General features: G+C 30.0%; 2 protein-coding genes across 2 annotated transcripts in view; both read right to left on the bottom strand.

The window, feature by feature from the left end:
* LOC101514867 (isoliquiritigenin 2'-O-methyltransferase-like) overlaps positions 1-8,819 on the bottom strand; it is a 60,631-nt gene extending 51,812 nt beyond the window's left edge. The window contains exon 1 of the mRNA XM_073366807.1: positions 8,465-8,819. Within this exon, the coding sequence (XP_073222908.1) occupies positions 8,465-8,801 (337 nt within the window). The 5' untranslated portion in view covers positions 8,802-8,819. The remainder of the gene's footprint in view (positions 1-8,464) is intronic.
* Positions 8,820-10,353: 1,534 nt separating this feature from the next.
* LOC101512403 (isoliquiritigenin 2'-O-methyltransferase-like) lies at positions 10,354-13,866 on the bottom strand. Its single transcript, XM_004516695.4, has 4 exons — positions 13,341-13,866; positions 11,431-11,747; positions 11,016-11,080; positions 10,354-10,927 (listed from the first exon to the last, which is right to left on the bottom strand). The coding sequence occupies exons 1-4, from the start codon at positions 13,772-13,774 to the stop codon at positions 10,625-10,627; spliced, it is 1,119 nt and encodes a 372-aa protein (XP_004516752.1). The 5' UTR covers positions 13,775-13,866; the 3' UTR covers positions 10,354-10,624.
* Between the last annotated feature and the right edge of the window lie 7,641 nt (positions 13,867-21,507).

The following is a 21,507-nucleotide window of genomic DNA, read 5'->3' as shown; positions in this document are numbered from 1 at the left end:
AGCATGGAAGATTATAATGATGATATTCTACTACAATTATATGAAGAGTGTGATACTTATCTCATATCGGGTATATGTCGCATGATTGAGGGACAAATCTTGAGTTATACATTTTTAAGATATCACCCTCAGATCCCTTCGATGCGGCCTCTTAGGTGTGACTTTTGCGGAGAAGCACATAAGAATGGACATTGTTCAGATGACCTCGATGAACTAATAGAATATGAAGAATTTTTTCTCAAAGTTACAGAAAACGACGAGCGTTATATTAAAAAGATCTATTGGGAACAAATTCTACCTCCAAAAGTTCTATCCGAAGAATCAGATGACAAAGATTTTCACGTTACGGACGTTTTGGTTGAATTCATGAAGATAACATGGTTTCAATTGAAAGATTTGAAAACCAATATGAAAGGTTATTTGAACAAATGGTTAAGTTTGAGAAGATGGAGGAGAAATTGAAGATTGAAGATAATTTCATTGTTGTGGTAGAAGAAGATAAACAAGAGGAAAAGACGAACGAGGAAAAGAAAAAAGAAGAGAGTGATAAAGTTCTAGATTCAATCTATGCCTTGTTCATCAATGTACATTTGAGAAGGACATGGAAGCAACATCTTTTATTTCTCAAGTTCATGGAATTTCTACCAAACAAAAAGAAGAAGAATGATGATGTGTTCTTCATGTCATATATGCCACCTTGATAGTAGTTGAGACGTCAGGCTAATGACTTTAAAGAAGCGCTTGTTGGGAGGCAACCCAATTTTATATCCTTTGCACCGTATTTATTTATTGCATTTCAGATTTATTTTACTCCATTTAGTTCCAATTTTAGTCACTAATTGCTAGTTCTCTTAGTTGTGATGTTTGGTATGAGCAAGGAATCAAAAAGATGCGTTGAGAAGCGATTGTACAGCTCCAAATGACCGAACGCGCAACCAAGCACGCCCAAGTGTTCCCAAGCGCGTCCAAGTGCGCTTGAAACGCTTTTTCCAGGTGTTGCCACTATAACCGTGCGCCTGAAGCGCACCTGGAGCACTTTTTCCAGCATTTGTCACTGTCAACGCGCGCCTGAAGCGCTGTTTCCAGGTATTGTCACTGTCGATGCGCGCCTGAAGCGCTTTTCACGGCCAAGTTTTAAAACCTCCATCTTCTCACTTTCTAAACCTCCTCCATTATCATCAAAGGTCAGTCTCATTTTCTTCATTATCACTCTCCAAATCCTCCTCCAATATCTCTAGTAAGTTTTTCTCTCCTATCCAACATTCTTTCATCCTCAAGTAAGTTTCCCCCAATTTCTAATATCAACTCTTTCTTGTTCATCAATGCATCTGGGTTCCTTAATTGTTCATACATGCATGTTGATTTTCTGAGATTGAATAGGTGTTAATGTTGCATATATGTGAGTTGTTCATGTGTTTTATGACTGCACTCCAACTGTTTGTTAAAATGACACAACCACTTTTGCACCTTAATTCCCACAAAACATGATTGCACTCCAACTGTTTGTTAAAATGACACAACCACTTCTACACCTTAAGGACCACGAAATTTGTACTGCATTCCAACTGTTCGTTAAAATGTCATTCAATGCATACGCACTATTATCATGTACAATTTTGTTGGACTAACCCAGGGCCACTTAAGTTGTTATTTTTCTAAAGGGGACCATGCTTAAATTAATTATCTCTAACTTGAAATATTTTGAACTATGGGTATGAATACTTGTTTTGCAGGACCTAATGGCAACCCAACAAAAAAGCAAAACAAACTAAGGTCGCAAGTACATCCTTCGCTCAACAGACACCAGGAGGCATGTTTTATGATGATCTATTTGCACCTCACCAGTATACTGGCGACCATAGCGGAACAGGAACAAATGATCTAAACGAGAATCCTTGAACTACTAAACTGAGAGAAGTTTTCTTTCCTTTTTTTTCTTTCTGTTGTTTGTCATGTTTCTTTCCGTTTTCTCGTTTTCTTTATTTAATGTTAGTGTATGTTGACTTTCTTTTATTCATGTTTTTTTTTTCCTTTCACTAAATATGTACTATGATGAAACAGTCGTACTGACTTGCACTTAATCTTAAAATTTATGTTTGTGATTTCGCAAGTTAAATTTCATTTCTTAGATTATGTTATTGCTCAAGTCGACAAGCTTTCCTAATGCATGCATTCTTGGTTACTAAATGGTTGTAGAAGGCTAATATGCCATCGATTTTTCAAAAATACAATTTTAACTTTCCAGAAGCATGTTGGCTTTATTTTGATTATTCATACTTTCTCTTATTATCCTAGATGTGAGCTTTTGAGCCTAAACACTTAAATTCTTTGTTCTGTGATTATCCAGACATATGTTATCCCTCTAGAACTTGTACTAATTATGACTTGCATCACATGTAATTTATGCATACATTGAGGCAATTTTATTGGTCGTTTGAGCCTTTCTAACTACCCGGTGAAAATTTTACCCTTTGCTAGCCCCTTTGAGCTTTGCCCTTTTATTTCGGTTACTAGCCACATTACAAGCCAAACACATGACTTTAATTAAATCACCTTACTTGGAGTTAGGTAGAAACAAATTCTTGTCTTGATAAAATTCTAAGTTTGGGGTTGCTCATGGGATAACAACTTTTTAAGTTTGGGGATGGTGATTGGTGACTCTCACAAAAAGAAAAAAAAATAAAAATAAAAATAAAAAGAAGAAAGAAGAAAAAAAAATCAATTTGTGTACTTTGGTAAATAATATCTTCTTGGTTCTTTTGTGAATGTTTGAAAATCTCCATAATGAAAAGGTGAAGAAAAAAAAATGGTAGAATAAGGTGGAAATGTATGCCTAACTCCAAGTGGTAAAGTCTATTATCCTAAAATGTCCTACCCTTACCTAAGCTCCATTACAACCCGAAAGTCCTCCAAAAATGTATGTGTTTACTGCATTGTGATTGATAACTAGAATTTTTTCAAGCCTATGGTAGCGTGATGCATGTTCTAGGATTTGAGCGATAAATTCATAACCCTTTCTAAACACTTGAGAGAAATTTTGGTGAGATTGTGTGAAGAGAGAGTTGAATTTGATGAATGAATGCCAATGTGTACAAATCTTGTTGTCTTTTTGTTCTTTTTGCAAACAACCATAGAGCATGATGAATGTTTTGCATTAGCAAGAACTTTGAAAATTGAGTTTGATTTAATTTGAGAAATTGAATTTAAGTGTGCATTTAACTGGACCAAATCTGAAATTAATTGTTGTTTGGGGACAAGCAATAGATTAAGTTTGGGGTTGTGATGACTCTTCATCATATGCATATTTTCTCACTGTTTTAGTCTTATTTATCCTCAATCATCAGTTAAACTAAGGATTTATTTGATATATTTTGTTGATTTTTGTTCTTTGAGTTGATAAAATGTTTTGTGTTTTTATTTCGTTGATTAAGTAGAAATTTTTCATAATTTTACATTGCGTTCTGTTTTAGTGCAGTGCTGAATTTTGGTGAAAAATCAACATGACATATATAGAGTATTTCAGCCATATCTGGAGTTGTAGATGTCCAATTGGAGTCCCACCAAGTGAAAATGAAAGCTAAAATCCATAGCTACAACTTTCATGAAGACACCGGAACCAAATTCATACTCGAAATAGGCGAAAAATGCAATATACGCCGGACATCAGATGCTGAACGCTTTTTCCAGCATCTGCTACTGCCCAAACGCACCTAGAGCGTGTTTTCCGCGCCTGGGGCGCGCGACGCGTACCAACAACCATAAAATGCAGATTTTTACTGTTTTAGGGATCTTTTTCACTATTGGGAAGTTGGGAGACTTGTGCCCTAGCATAGAAACTCAAAGATGGCCGTTTCTAACATCATTGGAGCAGTTTTATCAAGAATCGTTCATGAATCCTTCTTGTAATTCTTCTCTAATCTTTATCTCTTTTATTTCTGTCATGAGTAACTAAACCATATTTGTTAGGGATGAGTGTAACAAGATGAAACCTTTATTTTTATGATTTGATTTCTAGTTATATGAATGAGTTTATTGAATTATTTTTCTCATCTCTATGCTTAATGTTTTATATTGCTTGATCAACATTAAAATGTTCTACGATTTGTATTTTGAAATGGAAGTGGACTTTACGAATACTTGAGATGAGAAATTCATGAATTTGTAGTCTAGACATTGGTGCAGGTCATGAAGCCAATTAAATTAGTTGCAAAACAATAATTTACAAAAGAATTTCTATACGGAATGCTTAGTTCTAATCTTAAATCTACTAAGGAATTAGGGGTTACTTTGGAATTAAAGGTTATGTCACTAAGACATTAGGGCAAGAATAATAAAGAGAATTCGGTAATAATTCAATAAAGGAATTCAATAACTAGGATCAAATTAGCCACCAAGGTTGGATTCGAAGTGAAACTCATCCCTGACATTTTTCTCAATTTATAAAAGATCAATTTTACTACTGCTGTCAATTTTAATTATTATTTAAATCAACTTGGGAACTTTTTGTTCAATTTTAGTAACTAAATATAATTCAATAGTAAAACGCAATCCTTGAGTTCGACACTCGGTACTACCGTTTTATTATTACTTGCAACGATTCAATGCACTTGCTGAAACGCTATTATAGACTTTTTTTGAGGTCTAAGATCTTTAGTCCTACTTCTTTAAGAATTGTTCTTGTACAAGTAGTGGTAATATGATGGATGGACATAACCATTAAAAGTGCTAAAGATGACCCCAATGGTAGGAAGGTTAAGAGGCTCGGTTTAATTGGCATGTTCCAACTCTATTAAATATTATGTACAACTATAAATGCATAAATATACTTTGACTCATACACAACAATTATTATATGTTAACGCAATTATTAAAAAACTCATATTTTAAAACTTACTCAAACACTCATAATTTTCACTATCAATTATACAAGGCATACTCTTAACATTTATCATAAAATTTCATAACTCCAAAAACACAAACATGTTAAGAACATGCACAGTTGTCATGTACAAATATATACTTAGTCAAATACATCAACTTAAATTTTTTGCATAAACGTACACACACTTCAAGTACATACACTTAAATATATACAAATATATACAAATATATAAAAATCCTACATGGAAGAACTCAACATTTGAAAGGAGAGAGAGGAAGGGAAGGAGGGAGAGAATTGTTGGGGTTGATTGCAAGTCCCACATCCTTTAGTGTGGGAGAATAAGGAGAAGACCAAGGCTATATATTGGATTTTGGTCCTTTGTTTTCAAATGCACCAGTCAGCAATAGCACTTTAAGCTTGTATCTGACTTAGTTTAAATATTTGCTTTGTAAGAGTGTGGTTGTACTGGGGTGTCTGGGGTGTGAGTGAGAGAAGTCTATGTGTTGTAACAATTTTCACATAGTATTAATTCTCTGGTTGCCGGTTTAGGCATCGGCCGTGGTTTTTTCTCCGGTTTTGGAGTTTCCACGTTATATTCTTTTGTTGTGATTGTGTTTTAATTCTTTTAACTTATGCTGTTTTTTCCCAACAACTGGTATCAAGAGCCAAGGTTCGGAGGTTCGGTAGGATAATTTTTCTTAGTATGCTCTGTGGTTGCAGTTTTGTCTGATCTTCCACATCAGAAAAGAATTATCCTTGGTATTGTTAGGGGAAAGGTGATACTGTGAAAGTGCTGTTTAGGGAGGTTCTGGCTAAGGAAAGACTTGGTATTTAAGCATGTCTGTTGTGACCCACCTCTCTTTTTCCTGGGAACTTACCTGGTGCGCAGTTTACAGTCTGCGTGCAGCTGCTATGTCTTATTCAAGCGTTATGAAGTTTGACATAGAGAAGTTTGATGGAAGAATCAACTTTGGCTTGTGGAAAGTACAAGTCAAGGATGTGCTTATACAATCAGGATTACACAAGGCGTTGAAAGGAAACACTTCCAACATGGAGGACGACAAGTGGGAGGAACTAGATTTGAGAGCTGCAAGTGCAATTCGTCTGTGTTTGGCAAAGAATGTTCTTGCGAATGTGCAGAATCTGTCATCAGCCAAGCAACTCTGGGAGAAGCTTGAAGGGTTATATCAGGCTAAGGGCATCTCAAATCGGTTGTTGTTGCAAGAGCAATTCCACAATCTGCGCATGGATGAAGGTACGAAAATCTCTGATCATCTTAGTACTTTGAATAATATTGTCTCTGAGTTGGAATCTATCAAAGTTGAGATTGATGATGAAGATAAAGCGTTAAGGCTCATTTTGTCCCTTCCACCTTCCTATGTTCATCTTAAACCTGTTCTGATGTATGGGAAGGAAAGTTTGAGTTTTGAAGAAGTTGCAACTAAAATTATTTCTGAAGAAAGGAGAATGAAAATGATGAAAGCACTTCATCAAGCTCAATGTTGCTGACTAGAAGTGGGGCTAATGGGAAGAAGATACATGCAAAGAATTTGGTGTGCTGGGAGTGTGGAAAGCCTGGGCATGTGAAGAGAAATTGTCCAGGTGGAGCAGTATCTGAAAAAGACTCTGAGACAAGCCTGGGCATGTGAAGAGAAATTGTCCAGGTGGAGCAGTATCTGAAAAAGACTCTGAGACAAGTGCTGGCAAGGTCTCCCTTGTTTGGGGAGATGATGGTGATCTCATCTAGAAGATAAAGTTTGTCCTTATGGTATTTCCGCTATACCATGAAAAGGACAAGTTATTGCTAGCGGATTCAGAACAACACACGGGCATTGGTTGGCATTGATGCAAGGTGTGTGGTGATGTGTCGATGGCTGAAGAACTTCCTGGAAGCCAACATGGGAGTTGCACCATTAATTTCAGCAAGGTTTCGACATGAGAAAATTCTTGGAATGGTTTAGTTCCAAGTGGAGAAAATTCTTGGGATGGTTTAGTTCCAAGTGAAGTGTACTTTTGATGGTGGAGTATGATTGTCGGTAAGACAAGCTGTAACTCTTACAATCAAGGTGGAGATTGTTGGGGTTGATTGCAAGTCCCACATCCTTTAGTGTGGGAGAATAAGGAGAAGACCAAGGCTATATATTGGATTTTGGTCCTTTGTTTTCAAATGCACCAGTCAGCAATAGCACTTTAAGCTTGTATCTGACTTAGTTTAAATATTTGCTTTGTAAGAGTGTGGTTGTACTGGGGTGTCTGGGGTGTGAGTGAGAGAAGTCTATGTGTTGTAACAATTTTCACATAGTATTAATCTCTGGTTGCAGGTTTAGGCAGCGGCCGTGGTTTTTTCTCCGGTTTTGGAGTTTCCACGTTATATTCTTTTGTTGTGATTGTGTTTTAATTCTTTTAACTTATGCTATTTTTCCCAACAAGAATCACATCATTGTTCATCTAAAGATTGTGTCAGTCCCCTCGATTAATAATGCGCTAAACTACTGACTGTTTTAAATATTAGAATAAATTTAATTTTAAATTTTTACGAATTTTCTACTGAAACAAATAAAAATAAATTGGTCATGAAAACATAAACCATCACTTTCCAAATCATTTTAAAACAAGATCAAGTACACACAAAATTCAAAAAAACAAAAAACAAAAGACCAACATGGACATAGTTGTGCTTATTATATACCAAGCACATCATTATTTTACAATTTTATAAAACCCCTGACAAGAGATCGAGATTCCACCAAGTTACTACTAAATAACTTTTATTTATAAAATTCTATAACCCCTGACATTTCTGATACATCATCTTTGGCAGCAACATGAAATTTGGAAAATCCGGATCTCATACATAAATTCTTGAATTCTTCTTCACTTCTTTCCTTTCCAGTTGTCACAAAAAACATGAGGTTGTCAATATTATTAGTATGCTTAGAGATTTTGCTTGAATTAGGGACTTCTGGACTCACATAGTCGAAAATAATCACCCTCCCATGTTTTGGTAAAGCTTTGTGACAATTACTTAAAAACTTCACACATTCTTCATCTGGCCAGTTGTGACATACAAACTGAAATTAAAAATAAATAAAAAAGTAACTGATTAGATTTTTTCCAAATTGTTTAAAATATATAATTTATTTGTCATGTAGACTAACCTTTAAAAATATGGCATCACCGGTTGGAACACTTTCAAACATATCTCCTTCCACATGCCTATCTCTACAAGATAAAAAATGGGTTTAGCATTTTTTATTTTTGTTTTTTTATTTGTGAAAACTTCTTTCAGTTTCTATTTCATTTTAAGTTGTATTTTACAAAACTCCCGTTTTGTTTTTCAATCAATTTTTTTATTTTATTTTAAACATTTATATTGAAAAATTTTATTTTATTTTTTTAATTTTCATTATTTTTTATACAAATTTTTAAAATAGTAAACATATTGAAAACAATGTGAAAAGTTTAAAATTAAAATTAATATAAAAAAATAAAAACATTATATTAAAAAAGCTTAAGAATAAAATTTTGAGAGAAAAATATAAAATATTTCTAAAGAGAGGGAGAGAGTGATATATATTTTACCTGGATGAGGAGGTAAATCTCGAACTACTTGTGGCAAATCAAAGTTAACTCCTTTGATTGAATGATATTGAGAGACAATGAGTTTTAAGGTCTCTCCTACACCACCTCCAACATCAATCAATGTTGAGACTCCCTCAAATTCCTTATATGATTGGAGAGCCCTTTTAATATCTAATGGTCCAAGATGGGTCATTGCCTTGTTAACCATATTATTCAACTCTTTATATATCTTCGTGTAATGATAAAATTGCATTCCATTGATACTTTGGAAAAGATTTTTGACATTAGGATCCAAAATTGCATCCTTCACATTACCCCTGCAAGAACACAATGGCATAAATGAATGTTAAAATAAATATCATTTTGGCCATAAAAATATATATATTAGACCATAGAAAAATCTACTATGTAGTCATGAGATATTTACAATAATAACGGTTTGATCTTGCATGAACTAAAACAAAAGCATCAAGTATAAAAGCAAAATTATATCTATTTCAGACGACTAAAACCAAATAAACAATTTTGAGTTGATTATATTTTTTTTTCCTAAAAATTCTTAAAATTCGAATTTAATCCTATATTTATAAAATAGTATTTTTCATCTCATTATTTTTGAAATATATTGTTCGTGATTTTTATTACTATTTGAATTGTTTGTTGTCCTTGTCATAGAAATTTTGGACTAAACTAACTTTTAGAGACAATAAATGACATAATTTAAAGCATGTGAAACAAAAATATGTTGCTTTATAAAGAGGACATAAAGCCAAATTTCAGAAATATTTGAAGGAGAAAAAATATAAGGTACTAATATATGTATATAAACATTTAATTTTTTAATTTTTTAATTTTTTAATTTTTTACGAAATATAGACATTAAAAATTGGTATGCATGTGAAGATTGAAAATTTATAAAATTCTCACTACAAAATTAATGGTCTTAGACAACGATTGAAAAATGTTACTGAAACTTAAAAGATAGAAACCGTTGCCAAAACAATAGATATCAGTTTTAGAAGCGCCCTGCTTACGTGTGTCGCCTATTTGTTTAGTATAAAGAAACGGTTGCTCATTACAATGGACATATATAAAATGTTGTAATGTCTAAGTTTTCTGGTTTATGTGATCCTAATTAATGTACTCTAGGAAATGTTTAACCATTATAAAACAATTTTTGTAATGAATTACTACTTACCAAACACTATAACATCCTCTATGTACTAATGTTGAGAGTTGACCTAAAGAGCCTCCATCTTGATCAAATGCAAAATATTGACCAACTGGACTTAAAATTTAGAGTTTGTCTGCGAGTTGGTTTTTGAAGGACTTAAGAGGGTTAAGTTTATATTTTAATATATATTTGAGATTTAAAAAAAAATAAAAGAACAATGTGATATTATATGCTCATTTACCATGTTGCTCTTTTAATTTCTTTGAATATCAAATGTATAGTAAAATATAGACTTAGTCTTCTAAAATCTAACTCGCAAATAGATAAATCTATGGTGAAATGAAAAAGAGTGTAAAGCAAAAAAAACAACAGGATATATATTAGTATCAAAATTAGCAAAAAATATACAACTTAGGAAACATAAACCAAACCCAAGAATAAATCATTTAAAACGGTAATTTCAATAGATGACTCTTGTTTATGAAAAAATCATTTGAAAAAGAGGAAGAGATTAGATTCCACCAAGTAAAACAAGAATTAGTAGCAACATAACAAATAATTTTATCATCACGTGTATTTCCTTCTCCTACGAGCAAATGAACCTCGTGTGTCTAGTAAGGATCAAACAATTATTCTATCTATTGAAAGCAAACAACTCATGAATTAATTTTCTTGATATATAAATTATTATGAGCATAATGTAAAAAAACAAATGTAGAAAAGGGGAAAATTATTCTTAATGAAAGTGACACCAATAATTATTTTACAATTATTCCTAATAAAATTGAAACATCATTTTTTAATGTTACAAAGTCAAACTCTTACCACGAGCTGACACATCATGAACCACACACGAAAAAACATAAAAACATCTTTTAAACACTTGGACATATCTGCTTATTCTTTGATAAGCAAATTATTACTTTACAATTTTATAAAATTGCTGACAATATATCAAGATTCCAAGTTACTATACTAAGTAACTTTTATTTATAAAACTCCATCACACCTGACATTGCTGATACATCATCACCGCAAGCAACATGAAATTTGGAAAATCCAGATCTTTTACATAAACTCTCGAATTCTTCCTCAGTTCTTTCCTTTCCAGTTGTTACTAAAAACATGAGGTTGTCAATAACACAAGTATGCTTGGACATGTTACTTGATTCAGGGACTTTTGGAATTATATAGTCCAAAACAATCACCTTCCCATGTTTTGGTAAAGCTTTGTGACAATTTCTTAATAACTTCACACATTCATCATCTGCCCAATTGTGACATACAAGCTGAAATTATAATAAAAAAAGTATATGGTTAGAAGTTTATTTCTTCAAATTGTTTAAAATATATAATCTATTTGTTATGTAGACTAACCTTTAGTAAAATGGCATCACCAGTGGGAACACTCTCAAACATATCTCCTCCAACATACATTATACCTACAATGTGTTTGGTGATTATTATTGGCTACAAACAAACGTTTCATTTTTTGTCCTCGGAACTATTGATCTATATACTCTGTGAAAATTTCTTTTAGTTTTTATTTCATTTTTAATTTTATTTACAAAATCCCCCATTTTGTTTTTCAATCTATTTTTAATTTTAAAATTTGTACCGAAAAACATAAAAAAATTGTTTTTTTTTTAAAAAATAGTTAACAAATTCAAAACCTCGTGAAAGTTTTATAATTAAAATTAAAATCAGAAAATAAAAAATAATATTTTGAAAAATTAAATAAGGAGAAAAATTTAGAGAGGAAAAATGTGAATTCTCTTTTTATATATATTACCTGGATGAGGAGGTACATCTTGAACTACTTGTGGCAAATCAAAATTAATTCCTTTGATTGAAGGATATTGAGAGATGATGAGTTTTAAGGACCCTCCCACTCCACCTCCAACATCAACCAATGTTGAGATTCCCTCAAATCCCTTATATAATTGTAGGACCCTTTTAATTTCTAATGGTCCAGCATGGGCCATTGCTTTGTTAACAATACTATTCAGCTCTTTATCTGTCTTTGTATATTCATAAAACGACACTCCATTGATGCTTTGGAATAGATTTTTTATATTAGGATCCAAAATTGCATCCTTTACATCACCCCTGTCATGACACAAAATCATACTAAAATAAATATCCTTTGGACCAAAAGATATATCAATTTGACCATAGAAAAATGTACTTTTTTTAGTTCTTTAGTTCCTATAATAATATTTGTATATGTATGTTATATATAGTCGCCTAATATTTGGACTATAACTTTCATTTGAATTTTGTATTTGATGTTTTTTTAAGTCATTGAGATATTTACAATATAAACCATTGGATCTTGCATAATTGCGCATGAAGAATGTTGCATAATTGCGCATGACTAAAACCAAATAAACAATTTTGAGTGGAACATGTCTTTCTTTCTAAAGTAAATTCTAAAAATTGAAAAGAAGTCCCATATTTACAAAAAAAAATGTTGTGTCTTTGTCTCTTTATTTTCAAATATGTATATTAACTATGAATTTTTTTTTTTGTCGTTGTAACAAATTGATAGATTAAAACAAACTTCAATAGATAATAAATAACATATTTTAAAATACGTGCAACAAAAATATATCCCTTTTAAAGAAGAACTAAAGATTAAATTTTAAAAGTTTTTTAAGGAAAAAAAAACCTAATATTTTTATATAAACATTGAAATTGGTATTGACGGATAACTGTAAATATATTTCACTCTCGGTATAATATTTATAGCCTTAGCCAACAACTGAAAAATGTTCAAAGACAAAAAACCATTGCTAGAATAATAGACAAGCAGTCTATATTTATCTATTTCCTGTTCGTTTAGGCAACAAGGTTAAAGAAACCATTCCTAATTACAATGGTTAAATATCAACAACCGTTGCCTATACTCTATGTTATGGGATCCGTTATTAATCATTGCCGGAATAAATATAGACTATAGTCTAAAATATTGTAGTTTCTATATTTTTTTGGTTAATGTGGTGTTATTTAATTGGCTAAATTAGACATGTGGTCCCTTAACTTAATTTCAGGTAACGTTTTAGTCATTTATCTTTTTTTTTTCCGATTTAGTCCTTTATTCCTAACAATATCAAATAAAGTATGAAAACATGAGTTTATTTGAAGATTTGCGTTACGAATTTGATGAGATTTGTATTATATTGAAGAATATAATTAATTTTATGAGTTTTGATTAAATTTTTTTTTGAATTTTTGTATAAAAAAGGATAACATTGTTGAAATTTTAAAACATAAAATATCAAATTGTCACTTAAAATTAAAATAAAGGACCAAGTCGGGAAAAAAAAAAGATAAAGGACTAAAATGTTACCTGAAATTAAGTTAAGAGACCACGAATGTAATTTAGCCTATTTAATTCTACGGTTGTCTTACTTGATTTATATATATATATATATATATAAACTTGTACATAAACTTGTACTCCTAGAAAGAGTAGTCATAAGTGTATACCACCAAAATAAACTCCAACAACTCTCTTGTAGTCGACCGTTTTTATTAGCATTAATATTATTCATTTATCAATAAATAATTTTAAAAAATAAATAAAATCATTTTTGTATATATTTTAGTAGGGGTGTCAAATGATTGCACACCAAAAATTACTCCTCTAGAAACTACTTAACAACTGTAAAACATTTTTTGTAATAAAATATTACTTACCAAACACTGTCACATCCTCTATGTACTAATGTTGAGAGTGGATCCAAAGAGCCTCCATCTTGATCAAATGCAAAGTATTGACCAATTGGTGAGAGAGCATAAACTCTTTCACTCTTACCTTCTCCATTAATACGAATGGAACAATTGAAAAGAGAATAACTTGTCAACACATATAACATGCGTTCAAGTCTTTCAACCAATTCATCGTATTGATTTGGAAGTTGAGAAGCAATTTCAAAAGCAGAAAAAGTAGAATGATGACTTGAACTTTGTAACTTAGCTATAATATTGAATAAATTGAGATCAACAGCAGCATTTAGTACTGCAGGCAATACACGACTAAAACATAATAACAAGGCAGAGAGATAAGCATCATCAACTTTTTCTACCTCAACAATAGGAAGATCATTTTCTTTAGAATTTTTAGAACTCATTTTTGCTAGATTTTCTATGGTTATTTCACTTGTTGTGTGTACTTCATTTCCATCAATACTTTAGTCCTTTATATAGACACAATGTCTCCGTATATTATGCTTAGTGATTTAAGACCCAATTTGTTAATCCAAAAATCTCAATTGATTTATTCACATTGAGATCGGGGGTGGCCATGTATTTGTTGGGTACAGGTAACATGTATTTGTTGGGTACAGGTAAGCCTATAAATTCAGTCACCAAAACCAATTCAATATGTAATTTAATCAAACAAATTCAAGTTGAAGTCTAACTCAAACCAACTCATTAAAATTCAATAATTTTAATTTGGATGACATTAATCAATTTACTGTAATTTAGTTGTTAAAATAGTTAATGACATGTATTTTAGTGGTTAATAAAATATATGATTAAAACAGTTAATAACATGTATTTTAATAGGATATATGACTTTCAAAAACATTTTTTATTAATTAAAAAAAATTAAAAAAAAGTGAACAACACACCATATGTGTACAGTGTATGTGTTCACTTATGTGTTCCATAACACAACTATAATAAAATAAAATGGTAGGAAAAGAAAATTCCAAATATTTGTTAATAGGGACAAAAAAAAATTGATTTTAGAAATTGGAGTATTAAAAACTCATTTTTGACATAATAGATGGACCAAAAATGCATGTAAAACAATAAAGTATTTAAATTATCCAAAACTAAATTGAATCATATAAATATTTATTTGATTTATCCTCAAGTACCCGTTCAATTAACAAATATCGATATTATCATGTTAGACTTCTTGTATCGGGTTTAAACTTGGTATTATAGGAAAATATCACACGACTTTTGCTGGATTATACTCTTTATTTTTATATCAAGAGACATTGCATTTCAGACACACATTTAGTAATTCATATTTGTTTCGAACTAAAATGCAATCGTTAGGACACGCATGAATCCTTTCGTAACTCATGCCAATAGAGCACAAAATTCGTTTAGCCTTGTAGGTTCGACCGAGAAGTTCATTACCATCTGACAACATATCTTTTAGGAGTGTTAATAATTATGTGAAACATTTATCAGATCATCCATTAATCGCTTTTAATTTGTACAACTTTAATATCGTCAATAGTCTTGTGAATTTAGTACAACCATTATATAATGGTTTCTCTGCATCACTCAACAAACTCTCAAACATTTTAGGACAATCCCGAAGATCTTCTTCAACTGCTTTTGCAATCTCCTCAGCCCGGTCCCACTCATATGTATCCGTCGAAATCATTTGAAGCATATGTCGAACCATTCTCAAAATTAGTGTTTTTTTTCTTTCTCACTGTGTCTTATCTAACATGTATAGTGTTGATCAATTTCATGCCATACCAAATGTCCTTCCAATTGATCTGCTCTAATGCGTTTTCCAAAACAACATTTTAAACAAGGACAAATGATTCGATTTGGGTCTTTTGCATTCTTAATTGCAAACTCAACAAACTCCTTCATTACATTTTCATACTCTTTTGACAATCGATTGACAGACATCCATTTCCGGTCCATTTTATATGACCTATATGAATGTTGTGTTACTCAAATGATGAGCTGCTGATAACTTATACCAATCTATAATATATATAGTCTGATTTCAAAACAGAACATATTTAAAAAAAGAACAGATTTTATACGACTTATCAGGTAACAATTTATTTGATTTATCAAGGTGCATCAATTAATTTGAAACTCTTATTTTATATGATTTATCAAGTAACTTTTACTATCAAGTAACATTTTATATGATTTATCAGGTAACAATTTATCAGTTTTAGTGACAACAATAAATTAATAAATACAGTACCTGAGACAACAATCACTCAGTAGAAATTGACGCACAGTAAAGGAGCAGTAGAGGAGGGTTCAACGAGAAGACGACACACAATAGAGGATGGTTCACACAGTAGAGGATAGGAGGGTTCGTAGGGTTAGAGAGAGAACGTACTAAAAATGTAAACATTATGACCTATATGGCCTACAATAGCGCTTTCAAAAAAACGATGTATACATTATGACCTATATGACCTACAACATCGCTTTTTCTAAAGCGTTTGTCAGAAAAACGTTGTATCCTCTGTTAATTTTACAACAACGCTTTTAGTAAACAAGCGCTGTAAAAGACGCATTGTAAAAGGCTAATTTTGGCGTAGTGAATGTTCTTTTATTCTTAGTTTTATTAAACTTTTCTTGTTTGGTATTAATGCATTATCAATTTCATAAATGCATAGTAAAAGATATTGTATTGAAAGTAATGCAAATAGTATTAATTAAATAATATAATTGGTAAAAACTGCATGAAAAATTAAAATGGTCATTAATTTTTGAACAATTTTTAATAAAAGGGTCACTTATTGTGGAATAGAATAATTAATTTTTAATTCCTACAAAATTATCTTACAAATAGTTTTAATCTATAATCAAATAAAATCTATTTAATTATCCTTCAACTATAAAAATTTTGAATAAATTTTTGTTAATATCTTTAAAATATTATAAAATAATCCTCCATAAAAATTAGAATCTTTTTATCTTAGAATAAATAAAATATGAATTTTTGTTAAGTGTAAAAATCTAAAAATAAAGATTATTTTATCAGTAAGTGGACCAGTTTCTTTTAGCATGTAGAGCTTTTGAGATTGCAGTGCATTGCATCATTGTGAGTTTTAATTGACTTTCCGAAACTATTACAGTATTTTGTTGGTGGCCAAATAAATGTGGATGTTTGGTTATTTTGATCCCTTAAGTGTTAGTTGAAGTTATTTATTGGTAGTGGTAGATAGGTCGCGAGGTTGGTTTGTTTAATCCACCTACTACTACTACCTTGATTTTCTCTTCTTGTAGTTTGGGTCACATGTTTTGCAGGCTCAGCTTTGGGTACAGTTAATAGTGGTGATTTTTATGGTGGGTAAATGGATTAATTTCTCTATCATGCTTTAATGACCTATCAATCGTTGATATAATGTTTAATTATTGAGTGGATGAGATTTTGGAAGGATAATTTGATGATACTTCTACTCCCTCTCTTTCATTTTAGTTGATTTAGTTTTATGCGTAATTTTTAATAAAATAATTAACAACATTAATTTTAATGATTAAATTAAAAGTCGTTTGATGTGATGAATATTTAAAATTTACTGATTAATCAAAATTATTTATTAATTTATTGATGGAGTATTAAATATTTTTTTTAGGTCGGTTTTGTCTTTTATTATTTTTAATATAAAAGAAAATTATATTTTTTATACCTAGAAAAAATGTAAGGTAAATTTTGTCTTTTATTATTTTTATTATAACAAAAAATTACGTTTTCTATACTAGAGAAAGAAAGTTACATTTTTTATACTAGAAAAAGGTTACGTTTTATTGTTCTCACGTGCAAAAAGTGCACCGTGCAATTTTTATGTTTTATTTTGACGTTTGGATAATATTAAAATATCTTCCATTGTAAAATTTGTAGTACCTTAAAATTGGAATGGCCAGTGAGATAGAGAAACTGGGAAATTGGCAATAGGGGTTCACATACCAACTTGACCATGATGAGAATATTAACCCATTTCCTCACCATAAGAGTCACCGTTAGTAGTTTGACTATAATATTAACCCATTTTTTATTGTGATTTTGTGTAAATTAAACTCCTTCACTAATGCTATGACTTCTCTAGCTTGTATTCAGATGACAAAGAAAAACACATTTATTTTGATTAAAGCTATAACCTTTATTATTTCAAGTGGAGTAATGTTATTGTCATACAAAATTTAACATAAAATAGAATATAAATGCATCCTAGACTTGCAATAAGTAAAAAAAAAAAAATTTAGATGTAATAGGAGGTCGCACCCGGAGGATACGACCATGTATTGATTTTTTTTTTTAAATTATTTTATCAAATTAAAAATAATTATAATATTTAAAAAAAATAAAATATTATTAATAAAATACATTAAATTGAAGAAAAAACGTGATTGATTAGATATGTCTAAATAAATAACGTCTTATATTATTTTAACAATTATCTCATATATTCATCATCTTATCGCACGCTCAAGATGCGATGATAAATAGAGTTTAAAAAATAAAATATATTTTTTTTTCCAATGTAGCGCAATATGATTTTAAATTTTAAAAAAAATATAATAATAAAAAAATCTTCAAATTTTATTTTTCAATAATATTAATATTAATGTTTCAAGTATATGTACATTGACTTTATGGTGTAAACAAATTGAAATTTCTTCCACTCTGAGTTTTGTAAAACATTTAATGTAAAAAACTGAGTCTTTTCAATGGTAGCTCCAATCGTAGATCATATTTATATACTTGATTTAGTTTTAACTATAAATATAAATCAAAATATTTAATTTAAAGACTAATTATATTTTTATTTTTATTTAAAATTAGAGTATATAGATGGTGTACTAGGTGTGCGGTATATCAAAAAACGTTGTATACATGATTTTTTTCTTATTTTTTAAATGTAAATAGGGATTTGATTAAGGTGGATTTTTTTTAGTCATTGAGATATTTATATATAGTTGAAATTGTTGAATCTTCCATGAACAAAATTGATTTGTCTAACGGTGACAATTGTCAACTGTATTGATTTGCGTCATTGAAATATAAACTATGCAATAATTAATCCTAACAAGTTATCAAATATAAAAATATAATTATATCTATTTCAATATGACTAAAGCCAAATAAACAATTTTGGATTGAATTTTTCTTTCCTAAAAAATTCTTAATTTGAATTTAGTCTCGTTGATAGTGGTTCAGTAACTGTATTGAACCGTTTCAAAGATAGTATTATATTATCGAATTATATTAAATTATTAAAATTGAAAGAAAAAAAATTCAATTGATTGAATAATTGTCAAACTAACAAGAGTAATAATATTCAACTTCTATAATAATAAAAATGTCAATGATGAGTTTCACTTTGAATCTAATATTGGTTTCTAATTTGATCATAATTACTAAAATTTTTTATTGAATTATTACTGAATTCTCGTAATTATTAATATTGTCATAATTCCCTAGTGACAAAACCTTTAATTCCAAAATAACCTCTAATTTTTTAGTGGATTTAAAATTAAAATTAAACTTAAATGTACAAGAATTCTCGTATTGATATATTGTCTTTGCAAATATGTCAATTGCTTTCACGTGTCTGCATCTATTCCTAGATTAATAAGTCATAAAATTATCATTTCAAGCATTCATAAAGTTCACTTTCATTTCAAAATACAGATCGTAAAATAGTTTAAAGGTGTTCAAACAATAAATAGTATTAAACACATAGATGAAAAAAAATAATTCAATAAATTCATTCAAATAATCATAAATCAAATCACATATTCAAGAGTTTCATCAAGAATTAAAGAAGAATAACAAGAATTATTAAAGAAGAATTATAATTATTCATCCTTTATGAAACTTCTTCAATTGTATATATTAGAATCAGCCTCTTTTTGGTTTCTCTACTTCGACACAAGTCTCTACACTTCAAAATAGCTAAAAAGATTCATAAAAGTGAGAAAAACGCACTTTTATGCATTCTGCAGTGCATTATTGTATGCTCTAGTGCAAGCTAGGGGCGCTCCAACGCTCTTGGGCAGAAACAAATGTCAAAATACAGCAAAGATGCGCCTCAGGTACATGAACTTGCGCTCCAGCGCACAACATTTATTGTCTACCTTTTACTACATTATGCGCCTCTTTTGAATTCGAATTTGATTTAGGTGTCTTTGTGAAAGTTGTAGCTATGAATCTTAGCTTTCATTTGCACTTAGCTCGACTCCATTCAAACACCTACAACTCCATATATAGTTGAAATATTCTTCATAGAACATGTTGATTTCTCTCTAAATTCAACTATGCATTAAAATAATGAACAACAAAAAACTACGAAAAATATCTACTTAATCAAGAAAATAAGGATATAAACATTTCATTAAATTCAATAATTAAAGTTAACTAATTATATCAAATAATTCATAAAATTAACTAATAACTAAAATGAAACAAAATAATTAAAGCGTAAGAAAAATATGCATATAATAAAGAATTATCATCCGTATTTATAATTTTTTGTGTTTCCGTCTCTTTATTTTTGAAAAATATTCATCATGATCATTATTAGCGTTTGAATTATTTGTTGTCCTTATGATTGGAATGACGGACTAAACCAAACTTTTAAGGACAATAAATGACATATTTAGGAATGACAGACTAAATCAAATTTTTAAGGACAATAAATGACATATTTTGAAGTATGTGGAACCAAAATATGCCAATTTATAAAGAGATATATTTAAAGTCAAATTTCAAAAATATTTGAAGGACAAAAAATATACAATCTAACATTTTTATATACATACTAAAAATTGGTATAAATGTGAGCATTAAAAATATATTTAACTCACTACAACATGTATGGTTTTAGACAACGCTAAAAAAAATATTGTTGAAAAGGCACAATACTGTTGTTGGAGTAATAAGCAATAATTATAGAAACAATTGTTGTTTTTTGTCTAGGCAACAGTTTTTTGTTTTAAAATAGTATAAAAAAACGTTTTTAGTTACAATACCACATATCAAGAACCGTTGTCTATACCATGTTATAGACAAGGTTATTAATCTAGAAGAAAAAAAATGTAGCTTAATGTTTAAAATGTTGTAGTATAATTTTTTTTGATAACGTGGTCTTATTTAACATGAGGGTTGCCTTACCTGGTTAATATATATAAATTTGTATTCTGGGAAATGTTCAACCTTTGTAAACCAATTTTTGTAATAAATTACTACTTACCAAACATTGTTACACCCTCTATGGCTTAATGTTGATAGTGGGCCCAAACAGTCTCCATCTTTATCAAATGCAAAGTGTTGACCAACAGCACAAACTCTTTCTCTCTAATTATTTTTAACTTTGAATATTATTTTCAGTCAAAAAAGACCTGTCAATATTATTTTGCACAGATTTTGTTTGACCTTTGGCTAGTTGGATAGTTACATATTGACATTTATAATTCTATATGGTATAACTTACAAAAATAACGTGAATTGTAACTGGTATTTTTATAATATGAAATATTAAATATATATATATATATTCAAGAGAAAATAAAATTATTGTTTTAAATCCTAATTCAACGGATAAATGTTGGGTTAGACATAGTGTCTTAGATTTGAACGTAGGATCTGTACTTGTGTGTGAGTTTTTGATAATAATTATACCATCTCATTTATAAAAAACAAAATTTTAAAGAAAAACTATTTAAAATTATGATTTCAAAAAACAATTAATGAGTTTGCTAAAAAAGTTGCTATTTTTTGTAATAATAATATGTATACACATGCCAAATTTTCAAATAATCATTCAACACTTCATTTTCCCTATATCTCTCATTATTTCTTTCACGTATTAAGGGATATAAGTTAATAACTTGTGTTGCAAGTTAGTTATATCACGTTATTGTTAGTTTAATAACTATGACTTATACACCCAGTGGCGGAGCTTGGTAGGGAAGGGGGTGGCCGCGGCCACCCAAAAAAAAAAACCAAAATTATAGGTTCAGTCTCTCTTCCTCTCTTTCAGATTCAGATCTAGTCTCACTTCCTCTTCCAGATCCAGTCTCTCTTCCTTAAAAACCTAAATCTCTCTTCCTCTCTTTCAGATCCAGTCTTCCT

This window comes from Cicer arietinum, chromosome 4 (genome assembly GCF_000331145.2).
Source record: "Cicer arietinum cultivar CDC Frontier isolate Library 1 chromosome 4, Cicar.CDCFrontier_v2.0, whole genome shotgun sequence".
Lineage (NCBI taxonomy): Eukaryota > Viridiplantae > Streptophyta > Magnoliopsida > Fabales > Fabaceae > Cicer > Cicer arietinum.
The sequence above is the reverse complement of the archived record's forward strand: the minus strand, read 5'-3'. Positions and strand labels throughout refer to the sequence as shown.

What these genes read in the sequence shown, in the direction of transcription:
- LOC101512403 (XM_004516695.4), bottom strand. Translation starts at nt 13,774, where the DNA reads ATGAGTTCTAAAAATTCTAAAGAAAATGATCTTCCTATTGTTGAGGTA. An exon ending in AGATGTACCTCCTCATCCAG is followed by an intron (nt 11,081 to 11,430) that starts GTAATATATATA and finishes AACACATTGTAG; the next exon opens with GTATAATGTATGTTGGAGGA. An exon ending in GTGATGCCATTTTACTAAAG is followed by an intron (nt 10,928 to 11,015) that starts GTTAGTCTACAT and finishes TTATAATTTCAG; the next exon opens with CTTGTATGTCACAATTGGGC.